General features: G+C 44.1%; 1 protein-coding gene across 8 annotated transcripts in view; it reads left to right on the plus strand.

The window, feature by feature from the left end:
* Positions 1-6,922: 6,922 nt before the first annotated feature.
* Positions 6,923-12,424, plus strand: part of PUM2 (pumilio RNA binding family member 2) — a 123,728-nt gene continuing 118,226 nt past the window's right edge. For 6 of the 8 annotated variants that reach the window (XM_045009701.1, XM_045009709.1, XM_045009704.1 and 3 more), the window contains exon 1: positions 6,923-7,020. In XM_045009701.1, coding sequence (XP_044865636.1) covers positions 7,013-7,020 — 8 coding nt within the window. In that variant the 5' untranslated portion in view covers positions 6,923-7,012. Of the gene's footprint in view, positions 7,021-7,046; positions 7,154-12,424 lie in introns of those variants that run through there. The other 2 variants (XM_045009707.1, XM_045009706.1) reach the window with 2 other exon arrangements.

Here is a 12,424-nt window from a genome sequence, read left to right on the forward strand (position 1 = left end):
GAAGGGCATGGTAAGGGCAGCCTGCCTTGCCATTTGTGGATGCCAGGCGCTCGGACCCTGGGGCAACATACACCTCCCAGACTGACCTGGGGCAGCAGACACCTCGCAGAGTGACCCGGGTGCCTAGTGACTGCACTCTGTGTGTGACCTGCTGTTGATCCTGCCCCCATGTCTGTACCCTGTTAATGGTGGCTGTCCTATGCAATTAACAAACCCCTCCCCCCCTTCACACAAAGTCTTCTGCAAAGAAACATGACGGAAACAGTAATGAACAGCAAACTATTTTTAATACTCAACTACACAGTTGGGGGATGAAACTGGGATTTGGGATCGGGTGAGCCAGGAAGGCGAGCAATTCTCATACTTTAGGGAATGAGAGCTGTTTGGTACATGAGCGCTCTGCTGGGGTGGAGTGACAGTTTTCACGGCCCCTAGCGCCCCTCCTTCTTGTGATTTTGGGTGAGGGGGGGACAGGACTTTGTGGCGGGGGAGGGCGGTTGCAGATACAGTTCAGGGGGGCTCTCTGCTCCTGCTTGCAGTCCTGCAGAACATCCACAAGGCGCTGGAGTGTGTCCATTTGCTCCCTCATTAGTCCAAGCAGCGTTTGAGTCGCCTGCTGGTCTTCCTGCCGCCACCTGTCCTCCCGTTCGCTGTGTGAGCGCTGCTGCTGAGAGAGGGTCTCCCTCCACTGGCTCTGCTGGGCCGCCTCGGCTCTGGAGCAGGCCATCAGTTCAGCGAACATCTCATCCCGAGTCTTTTTCTTTCGCCGCCTAATCTGCACCAGCCTCTGTGAGGGGGATGCCGGGGCAGTTCGGGAAAGAGCCGCAGCTGTGTGATGGGAAAAAGGAAGTGATTTCCTTCCAAAGATACATGTTTGCGAACACTGAACACAGTCTACTCAGTTTCTGTGAACAAGACCATACAGGGCACCTAATCTCATGTGCTCTCAGGACAAGTTCGAATTTTCGGCATTCGCTTTCATTGCCTGGGGTCTTGCACTGGAGATCGGACAAGCGGGGCAGGACAGCAGAATCCGTGTAGCAGCCAGGCCTGGTAAGCCGTAAACTTTAGGCTGCTTAACAGTTAATGGATAGCAGTGCCCTCCTGCTGCAGGCAATCTGGAAAGCATAAAGTCTGACCCTGTTCCAGCCCCTCGCGGCTGTCCCCGGGAAAGATCCCTGTATGCTTTTCCTCTGCAGCCTACAACACGTGGCTGTTAAACGACGGTCATTGTTATGCAAAGGAAAAGTCAAGCATTCACAATAGTAACATTAAAGTAATTCCCCTAATTAGATGCAGCAGTCGCCGAGCGAGATCACCCTGAGGCGGGTCTCCAGGAGAAACAGAGAGCGAATGCTGCGTGAATCCCTGCACAGACCAGGGCCCTATGCTGCCATGCTGGTCGAGGCGATGCTCCCATTATACCTCAGGATGGCCTGGCGCGGAAGAGTGTGCTTCCACGGAGCACCCAACAAGGCACCTCTCCCCAGGAACCTCCTGCGGAGGCTTTTCGAGTACCTGTCAGAGAGCTTCGTAGAACTGTCCCAAGAGGATTTCTGTTCGATCCCTATATGCATTGACCTTCTTTTTATATAGTTTTTATGCCTGTTTTGTTAAAAAATAAATGTTTACATGTTTATAGCACTTACCGACTGATCCTTCCCCTGATTCGGAGTCCGGGTTAACGGCCGGGGAGGGTTGGTAGGGGATCTCTGCGAGGGTGATGAAGAGATCCTGGCTGTCGGGGAAAGCAGTATTGTAACCGCTGTCGCCTGCCTCGTCCTCCACAAACCCTTCCTCATCTTCCCCATCGGCGAACATCGCCGAGAAACTGCCCCTCGACACTATCCCATCCTCAGAGTCCACGGTCACTGGTGGGGCAGTGGTGGCAGACCCACCGAGAATGGCATGCAGTGCCTCGTAGAAGCGGCATGTCTGGGGCTGGGCTCCGGAGCGTCCGTTTGCCGCTTTGATTTTTTGGTAGCCTTGTCTCAGGTCCTTGATTTTCACGCGGCACTGCGTTGCATCCCGGCTGTATCCTCTGAGTGCCATGGCTTTGGAGACCTTCTCGTAGGTCTTTGCATTCCGTTTTTTGGAGCGCAGCTCCGAAAGCACAGACTCATCGCCCCACACAGCGATCAGATCCAAGACTTCCTGGTCAGTCCATGCTGGGGCCCTCTTTCTACTCTGAGATTGCATGGACTCCTCTGCTGGAGAGCTCTGCATCGCTGCCAGTGCTGCTGAGCTCGCCACAACGTCCACACAGGAAATGAGATTCAAACTGACCAGACAGGAAAAGGAATTCAAATTTTCCCGGTGCTTTTCCTGTATGGCTGATCAGAACATCTGAGCTCGGACTGCTGTCCAGAGCGTCAACAGAGTGGTGCAGTGTGGGATAGCTCCCGGAGCTAGTAAGTTCGATTTGCATCCACACTTAGCCTAATTCGACATAGCCATGTCGAATTTAGCGCTACTCCCCTCGTCGGGGTGGAGTACCGAATTCGAACTAAAGAGCCCTCTAGGTCGAATTAAATGGCTTCCTGGTGTGGACGGGTGCACGGTTAATTCGAATTAACGCTGCTAAATTCAAATTAAAGTCCTAGTGTAGACCAGGCCTAAGACAAGAATACTTATCTACTTGTTTTTTATACAATATTCACAGGAATCAAATTGAAACTAATCTTATTTACAGCTTCAGCTATACTGTGTATTAGGTGCACTACGTGATTTTTATGGGGTATGCTCATCTTGAAGAGCTACTGCATTAACAATTCACTAACTGAATCAGAGAAAATTATAGTCCTATTGAGACATCTATTATCTAAAAAAAGACAAGATTATAGTTGCACAACTGTGAACAAGGTGGAATCATCTGAGGCCAAGCAATACCAAATCTGAAAGCCTGCTTTGGGTCTGCATTCGCATACACAAAATGATGTCATTAGCTACTCACAATGAATTACAATGAATAGCTATCTCTGACTGTTGTGATGCTGAGGTATGTTTATTATGTGTATCCATTTATATCACAGGCTATTAAGGGGAACTGAGTGACTCAGGAACAAAAGTTGGCCTACTAGGGAAATCAGTGTTCCTGGTTCAGTCCGCAGCCTAGACCTGCTATGCTCTGCACTACTGCAAAGGATATTTATTTGTGGTAATGTCATTGGTGATAGTGCTTAGGTTAGGGTTGTACACTTGCCACATGGATGTTTCACTTAAAACTTTTGCAGAACAGCGTTATCCTGCCTACTTATCCAAAAACAGAAATAATGTTTAGGGGGCAATGGACAACTAATTAAACCTTACAGCAGCCTGTATATTTATGAAAAAGTTAAATATTATCAATCTAATACATGACTACTATGAAAGCATTGTCATTTAGTTGTGACTCTTCTATGGGTTCTAAATATAAACATTGTAATTGTTATCCCTTTTGACCCAAGCCACTAGCAAAAATTTGGAGTCTTGTAGGTTCTTCCAGTGAGAAGGAGAAACTGATGATGGAGTCTAGTACCTTTTGATGCAATCTTGTTTATTTACAAAGAATATACAAAGTTTTGTTTCTCTGAACACAGACAGAAGGAACCAAAATAAGAGGAGATATTTTCTTTGCTCACAGACCCAAACTTCTTTCAGCCAGCAACCCTAAAAAGCTTTCTCTCTAGGCTTTTCTCAGAGTTGTGCTACCAGCTTCTTGTTCAGGCTGTGACTCTTTCTGTTCCTTCTCTCTCTCTCCTGCTTCTCACCCACACCCATGCATGCCCTTACCCAAACAATGCCCAGCCAAAACTCCTCTGCCCACATGGTTCAAATTCCTGAGTGGACTCACATATGCCTGTGTGTCAGGTGGGAGGTTGCTTAACATGAAGGGTGGTGGTTACAACTCACGCATAACAACAAGGTGTAACCCAGCCCCTATTAGTTACTTATTTAATTAATTTATTGTATTTGTATTATTTTATCAGTGTGCCTAGGAGTCCTAGTCATGGACCAGGACCCCATTGTGGCAGGCACTGTACAAACACAGAACAAAAAGACAGTGCCTGCTCGAAGGATCTTACAATCCAAGAATAAGACAAGAGATGATCGATAGATACAGATGCACAGGTGGGGGAGCACAAGGAAACAGTGAGACAATATTGATCCTCATGATAGGCTGTGGTCTCAGCACACCAGCATCTTAACCATTGTCATGGTTTTTTTTATGGGCATCATGGTGAAGGAGAGTTTTAAGGAGAGATTTGAAGGAGGATAATACATTAGTTTTGCGGATGTTTGTGGTGGGCTCCTTCCAAGTGTGAAGGGAAGAATGGGAGAAAACACAAATATGCTTCTTTAAAAATTTAACAAGTGGGTAATGGAGGTTGGTATCAAGAGCCAATTGGAAGCCCTTTTGACAGTGGATGAGAAAGTATAGGTAGAGTAGGGATAGGCTGTGAAGGGCATTGAAAGTGAAGACCAGTAATTGATGCAAGAGAGAAAAGGCAGTGAGAGAAAGGATATAAAAAGAGGGGTGATTTGACCTAAGTGAAAGGCTATGAAAATGATCTTTTCAGCAGCATTCTGAATGGATATGAGCGGAGCAGGGTTGCATTTATTAAGGGCAGAGAGAAGGACGTTGTAGTAATCAAGACATGATACAATGAAAGCTGTGTGAATGGATATGAAAGGTGGTATTTTAGAGATGCTATGCGGAAAGAATCTGCAAGATTTTGACATAGCCTGAATGTGACGACCTAGAGAGGTCTGAGTTGACGATGATGCCCAGGTTAACACATAGCCATCACCCACTATGATGATGGTAAACAAGCATCATTTGTTTAGTACCTGTTATATGTTGCATTCAGCTGCAGGTCCAACATATGAAATACGAATTGACTCTATTCCTACAGCTATGTATCTTGTTGATGATGCTGATACACAGTGAGAGGACCGAATAAAGTAAAACCAGGTTGATGTGTGATTCATAAGAAACCCCTGGAGAGTGCTTGGGAAAGCATTATCAATTATTAATGCCTTAACATTTATATCCTAACATTTTTATTAAGTAGCTCAAAAATGGATTAATATCAAATTAAACTATTAATAAGTACTTTTAAATTTCCCTTCAGCACAAAACCAGGAGTGGCTTTTTTTTTTTTTGGTCGTGTGAGCCAAAAGTTTGAATGCTACTCTTAATTGTGATAATTAGTTCCCACTTTATTTTAATTGTCATAGTTTTATTTTTCAAACCAGTTTGTTAATTGATTGCATTTATACATTTTTCTTCTCTTTACGTGTTTTTTTTTTTTTTTTAATCCTCCAATACGAAGGACTAGTCAGACCAGGTAGAGATCACATATATTTCTGAAGCTTATGCTGATCAAAAAATACTTAGCACTTACAGGGTATAGCACTTCTAAGCATTTGACAAGTATTAGATAATCCTCACAAACACTATTGTGCAGTAGGAAAGTGGTATTTTCCCAATCTTACAAATGAAGAAACTGAAGGAGAGGTTAGCAGAATATTTTTTTAAGTGATCACTAACTTTAGATGCCCAATTTGAGATGCTGAGGGCCTGATTTTTCAGAGGTGCTGTACTTCAGCCAAAGTTCCCAAATCCTCTCAAAATCTGAGAACTGCCTGTAATTTATGCATGTTTGCCTATGGCCCCCAAGAACTGTTTTGTTTCCTGGAAATGGCCAGAGTGTAGCTGTGCTTCTATCATACTACCTTTCCCCTAGCTAGGCCTCTCTGTTCAGAGGGTAGTGCTTTGGAAACCACTGCATTGGTTCTATGCCACCTGGGAAATCCCCCTCAGCTGGGGAAATCCCCATGTAGCTGGTTAAACTGGCTTTACAGCACTTGGCATCAGTAATAAGGTGGCATTTGGACTGGGATTTGGGGCCACTAGTAGTCACGTGAGTAATAGTTGAAAGAGTGGATGTGTTGACATCCAACATTGGATTATCAATATATTTTCAGTGCTTAAACAGGTTTCAGCTCTGTCAGGGATTGGCACTTCTCTGTTTTTTACTAGATTTTGTAAAATGCTATGCGTGTAGCTATAAAAGTGAGCTTTTTTCCCTGTATATTGCATCTTTAAATTTCTAAGAACTCTCCCGGTTTGCTGCAGCTGATTATAGAATAGGCACACATTTTCTTCTTTCATGGAGGCTGTACTCATTGTTCCTTTTTTATCTAAAAGTAGTTAGACTGAAAATACGTACTTGTTCAATGTGTATGGAAACAAATATTGCAAATATCAGTGAGTCTTCTCTTTACTGATGTTTTGGTTCGATGATCTATTTGATATATGGATCACATCTATGTGTGTCATGCCGCTTGAGATTATGGTGACCAGACAGCAAATGTGAAAAATTGGGACGGGGGTGAGCGCTAATAGGAGCCTAGACAAGAAAAAGACCCAAAAATCAGGACTGTCCCTATAAAATCAGGACATCTGGTCACCCTACTTGAGATAAAGAACTAGTAGCGAGATGAAATCATTTTTTCTTATGAAACCATAAATTCAGACTGATTTGAGGATTGGCCCATTAAAGCTGGTTTAGCCTCTACGGCAGTTGTACGACAGGGATTCACCCCTTGTAGCACAGCCTAGTCTTGTTTGGTGAAGTGTGGGTTTTCATTATTGTTGTTGTTGTTGTAATTAACGTCTTTCCTTCAATGACTACTTGCATCACTACCCGCGGACTCCAGCGGGAGCTGGCTCAGGCCCTAAAGCATTGTCCCATCCCACGCGGTGCAGAAGGATGGAACAATGAGGTGCTCGGAGTTCCGTGTTTGGAACGTCGCCGCCACTGCGACCTCCTCTCTTCCCCCCCCCTCACGCAGGGCCGCCGGGAGGGAACATCAAAGCGCGCGCAGACGCCGCGCCAACGCCGGTGATTGGCGCGCGGCGGAAGGGCCTCGAGAGTTCCTGCTGCCCGCCCCTCCTCCGTCCCGGCCACAGCGCGCCTGCGCAGTGGGGGGTTGCTGCTCTGAGTGTGTGTGGGTCTCTCTCGCCATGTTGTTGTGAGTCTCTGGCGGCTGAGGTGGGGGGGAGGGGAGGAAGGAGAGACCCGGAGGTGGGGGCGGGCGGCGGGGACAGGGGTGTTCCAGGGCCCTGTCCGGCTCCGTTCCAGGGAGCAGCGCCGCCAGCCTGCCCGTGAGTATCTCCTGGGGCCGGGCTAGGCCAGGCCGCGGGGGAGCCCCCTTTTGTCTCGGGGGCCATGTTGTGGCTGGTAACCCAGCTGGTCGGGGCCTGGTCGAGGGTGGCTGCCCTCTCCCCTGCCTTTGTGCCTCTCTGCTTGGGCCCTCCCCCGGGCCGCTGTAGGGAGCAGCACAAAGGGGGCGGCGGCGGGGAGGGACGGGAGCGGAGCTGTGGGGGGAACAAAGAGGGGGTGTCTAAGGAAGGGGGAGGGGCAGCCTGGGGAAAGGGGGTGTAGGAAGGAAGGGGTGTGGGGGGGTGTAGGACGGGAGGGGGGAATAGTCTGGGAGAAGGAGGAGAGTGGGTATTGTGGTGGAGGGGAAGGTGTATGTTGTGGTTGGGGGAGTGGTGTGTGTGTGTCGGGGGGGGGGGGGACGACTGCTGTGTGACCCTTAAAGCACCTTAAGAATGCCAACAACACACACGCGTTTGGTGAGGGCGCTTACTACGCTTTGGGTGAGGTGGGAGGAAAGACTTGGTGGGCAGTTTACGCCAAGGGAGGAGATGGGATTTAGATAAAGGAGATTAATTCATGCCTGAAAAACAGATCTGTGGTGGGGAGGGGAAGGGTGGCGAGGAATTGGGAGAGCAGTTCTCACTGAAGGGCACAACTGAGATCAAGACACAGGAAATGTTTTGGAAATGCGAACAAGGGTTTTTTCATTGCTTTCGTAGAGTTTAAGGCCGGAAGGGACCAGTAGATCGTCTAGGCTGATCTACTGTATATCACAGGTTATTATATATATCACTGGTTACTAAGGGTATCTAAGTCCTTTTTTTTTTTAAAGCGATGTGAGGGTAGGTAGGAGGGCTAAATGCATATGGTTGATGCCACACAATGAAATGTTGGATTTTATTTTTTCTTTAATACACTATCTGCACACACAAAATCAGAGAAAACATTATTGGAAAATATAACCATTGTCACAATACGGAGCGGTTCACATTTTTACTTGATTACTGCTGATTATTTTTAAAAATTATCTTTTAATAGTCATTATACAAGAGATTTTTTGGCTTTGTTGCTATGAAGTTTTGCGTGCACTTCACTTCAAACTGTCTTTAATTCTGTGAAAGTAAGGTGATACATGTTGAGCATTTTATACCCATCTGGTGTACTAAGCATACTGTACAAAGCAAGCAAAATATCAAAACACTAAAAAATATATTATTTTACATGATCGTGTGGTTTAGAGGTTTTATCAAGTGAATTTGGGATGTCATTACTATCAAGTGATAAAGGCATGCATGAGTTTTATATATCACTGCAAATGAGTGCCCATAAAACCTTTATACCAAACATTTGTGCATTCTCTATATGTTACATATTAACAAATGGTTTTTGGAAATGTGTGTCCTAATTATTTTATTTGTGGTCCTTTTTGTGTCCCACAACTGAACAGTCAGTCTCTCTTTAATTATGATTCAAACTATGTAGGCCTTGGAGAGAGAGGAAAATGAAAACAAATACATTTTTGAAATCTCTAAATATACCTAAAATGCCCTTTTTAAAAAAATACATAGTGCTGTTTATTTTGATGTCTGGGGGTTTTTAATGTCTGTATGCTTCTGGACCTTCCTGGGTTTAGAAACCGGTATTGTGCATATTGTTGGAAAGCTGGATCTCTCATTTTTGCTAAGGTATAAAGAGGTGTTGGATCTTACAACTTTTATTGGTCCATAACTGAATATTGTACCATTGCAAATATTTTTTTGGTAGGTGAAGGTGGTGAGGAAATTAGGATGGGGGAAGATTGAATTCTGTGGCAGTTTTTATTTGTTTTGTTTTTTAAACAAAGCATCTGGCAGCTGCTGGAAAATGCTCAAGGGTTTGGAAAGTTAGTAGTAGTCCCAGAGGAGATAGACCTAATGGGCAAACGCAGGTAAGGAGGTTCTTGATAAATGCAGTTTTATCACATGGTTCTTCAGTTTATTGCATGAATATCATCTATGTGTATACATGTGCTATTTTAATCTTTATAATTTTTCTTTCTGTTTTTTGGTGGGAGGGAAGCAATAGAATGGTGGCTAGGCAATTACAATGATGAAAAGTGAGAAACAGTTATCTATTGTGATGTTTATCAGTAGTGCAAAAATTTGGAGGTGTTTGACCAGGAAGAGTACAATTGACTTCCCTTAAATGTTAGCTGCAGTGAAATGTATTATAGCTAATACATTTTCATTGGTAGAGAGAAAAGATCATTTTTCCTTGTCCTGGGGGAAAAAATAAGTTTTAATGTAGGGTTGCAATATATGTTTAAGATTGGTGTTTATTGCCTGATTGTAGTATATTAAACAATAAGTAACTTCTTTCCCATTTGTTTATTTGTGCAAGAGAGATTCTGGACATATTGGGGGACAGCATTAGCAGGGAGTTAGACTCATTCCCAGGTTTTCAAGTTAACTTAGTAGCATTTTTCCTGTTTTGCTCTCGTCCAGTTTTCTCCTTGTCTGGGTGTGCATGTATGTGTGTACTAATATTGTGTGTACAGAACTTTCTAAAATGCTTTATCTTGAGAACTCAAGTCTCTGCTTTGTGCAGTTGTTTCTGAAATGTTAAGAGATCCCAAAAGCTGGGACTGGATGACATGGGATGTTTCACTTGATAATTTCCCTGTTCTGTTAGTTTCCTCTGAAGTGTCTGGCACTGGCCACTGTCGGAAGACAGGATACTGGGCTATAGGTGAACCATTGGTCTGACCCTGTATCGCCCTTCTTAAGAACATAAGTTGTTAGTTGGGCAATAGTTAACTTTCATTATTCCTATTCACATACATTGATGCCTTCTTTCTGGTGTACAGGATTATGTAAAGTGTCATTCTTGATTGCAGTAAAAATTCCTAAATATTATTCTTGGTGTTATGCTGAGGTATGAGGTGGTGAGGAAGTCTGCAATATCACTTCTTAAATGTAACGAAGATATTGACACTTATATTTTCTTAGGGGAAGAAGACAGACCTTTCATTTCTAAATAAAACTACTAAAGTGACCCTATAAGAAAGTGTGATGGATAGATCATTTAGATACTAGTTGGGTTGTATAAACTGTGTTCATAAGCATGAGATATATTAGTTGCTCTTTCTGCTTCTGTTCTCTTTTAAAAAAAATTAGTTGAAAAATGCTTTCCTCATCCAGGGTGAAGTTTTTCCACCCATAACACAACTATTTTCTTGCTTACTCTACACAGTGGAACTGTTCCAGCATTGTCACTAAGCCAGTACCCATCACTGAGAGGCTTGTTTTCTCCTCCTGTAACAACAAGTTAAGTTTGCATAGTGCCTTTTAATAACAATGTTTCAAGGCACTTCCTGGTAATATAGTAGAAATACTATGCCACTGTATGTTTATAAAAATACCTTCCGATCACACAAAGTATACTCAGGTTCTCTGTGTGATTTTGAATAGGTATGTATAAAATCTTTCCTTTCTGCTAATAGCTTGAGCCTTTTTTGTTTTACAGGGGGCCTTTATGTCCCCTTCAGAATTTGTCAGTATTACCGTACTTCTAGATCAGTTGGCAGTATTTCCCTAGTCTGGAATGTGAGATATCTAGTTGATGAATCAAAACCAGGTCTTATCTGTAGACATATAATTAAGGTGTCCATTTTGTTATCTATCAGTTGATATTGAGACTCCGATGAATTATCCATTCTGGAAGTGGCTCTCAGAGAGCTAATATGTACATGTTGGAGACATGGTCCTGTGAAAGTTATGAGATGACCATCCTGGGTGTTGAGAGAGGAATATAAAGCTCTCTGAAGTGCAGCAGCTGCAAAATTATTGAATCCATAGATATGTGCAGGACTCTTATCAAAAAGAATTTGCAGGAATACGTCCAAAACAAAATATTGTGACTTTGACATGCTCCCTGTTCAATATAGATAGGGTCCTACCAAATTGACGGCCATGAAAACCATGTTGCAGACCATGAATCTGGTTTCCCCCCATGAAATCTGGTCTTTTGTGTGCTCTTACCCCATGCTATACAGATTTAATGGGGGAGACCAGCATTTCTCAAATTGGGGGTCCTGACCCAAAAGGGAGTTGCAGGGGTATCACAAGGTTATTTTAGAGGGGGTTGTGGTATTGCCACCCTTTTGCACTGCCTTCAGAGTTGGGTGTTCCTTAGAGTGGCAGCTGGTGGCCAGGCACACGGCTCTGAAGACAGTGTCCAGCCAGCAGCAGTGCAGAAGTAAGGGTGGCTATACCATGCTACCCCTACTTCTGCGCTGCTGCCTTCAGAGCTGAGCAGCCGGAGAGTGGCAGCTGCTGACTGAGGAACCAGCTCTGCAGGCAGCAGTGCAAAAGTAAGGGTGGCAATACCATACCCTGCCTTCCGTATTTCCGTGCTGCTGCTGGTGGCAGCTCTGCCTTCAAAGCTGGGCTCCCAGCCAGCAGTCGCTGCTCTCCAGCTGCCCAGCTCTGAAGGCAGCACCACCGCCTGCAGCAGAGCAGAAATAAGGGTAGCAGTACCACCAACCCCCCCCCATCCACCTCCTCCACACACAATAACCTTGCAAACCCGCCACAACTCCTTTTTGGGTCAGGCCCCTACAATTACAACACTGTGACATTTCAGATTTAAATAGCTGAAATCATGAAATTTAGGATTTTTAAAATCCTATGACTGTGAAATTGACCAAAATGCACTGTGAATTTGATAGGGCCCTAAATATAGATGGTCATATTAATATCACATATTGTAGCACAAATATATTTTAATCAACGTATATGATACTGTGATTTTTCCTTACAAATTGGAGTTGGTAATCTGTTGAAAATTTTGACAATTTCATCAAATATTTCCAAATACAGTCGGGCCTCAATTTACATGGTGGTTACGTTCTTGAAAAAACACTGTGCAAATAGAAATTGCTTTAAAAGATACCAAAGGTCTGTGGGGAAATAAGGTTTTAGGTTCCAGGCTCACAAGATGACCTCCCTAATTTATCGAATACAGGTTTTAAATTTAAAAAAAAAATGAAAATTAAACTTGCTGTTAACCTTTACTGATGTTAAGGATGAACTTGATATGATGATAATGCTGATGTTATTGAAATTAGAACTCCAAGGGTTCATCTGGGGTGTCTGGGGAGGCCAGGGCGTGTGGAGCGGTAGCATAGCCAGGGCACATGAGTGGGTGGGCATGACGGGGGAGGGATGGGGTCACAACTAATTGACCGTGCAAAACTGAAACTGAGCAAAAAAACCCATGTAAATTGAGGCCTG

This window comes from Mauremys mutica, chromosome 3 (assembly GCF_020497125.1).
Source record: "Mauremys mutica isolate MM-2020 ecotype Southern chromosome 3, ASM2049712v1, whole genome shotgun sequence".
NCBI classification, from domain to species: Eukaryota; Metazoa; Chordata; order Testudines; family Geoemydidae; genus Mauremys; species Mauremys mutica.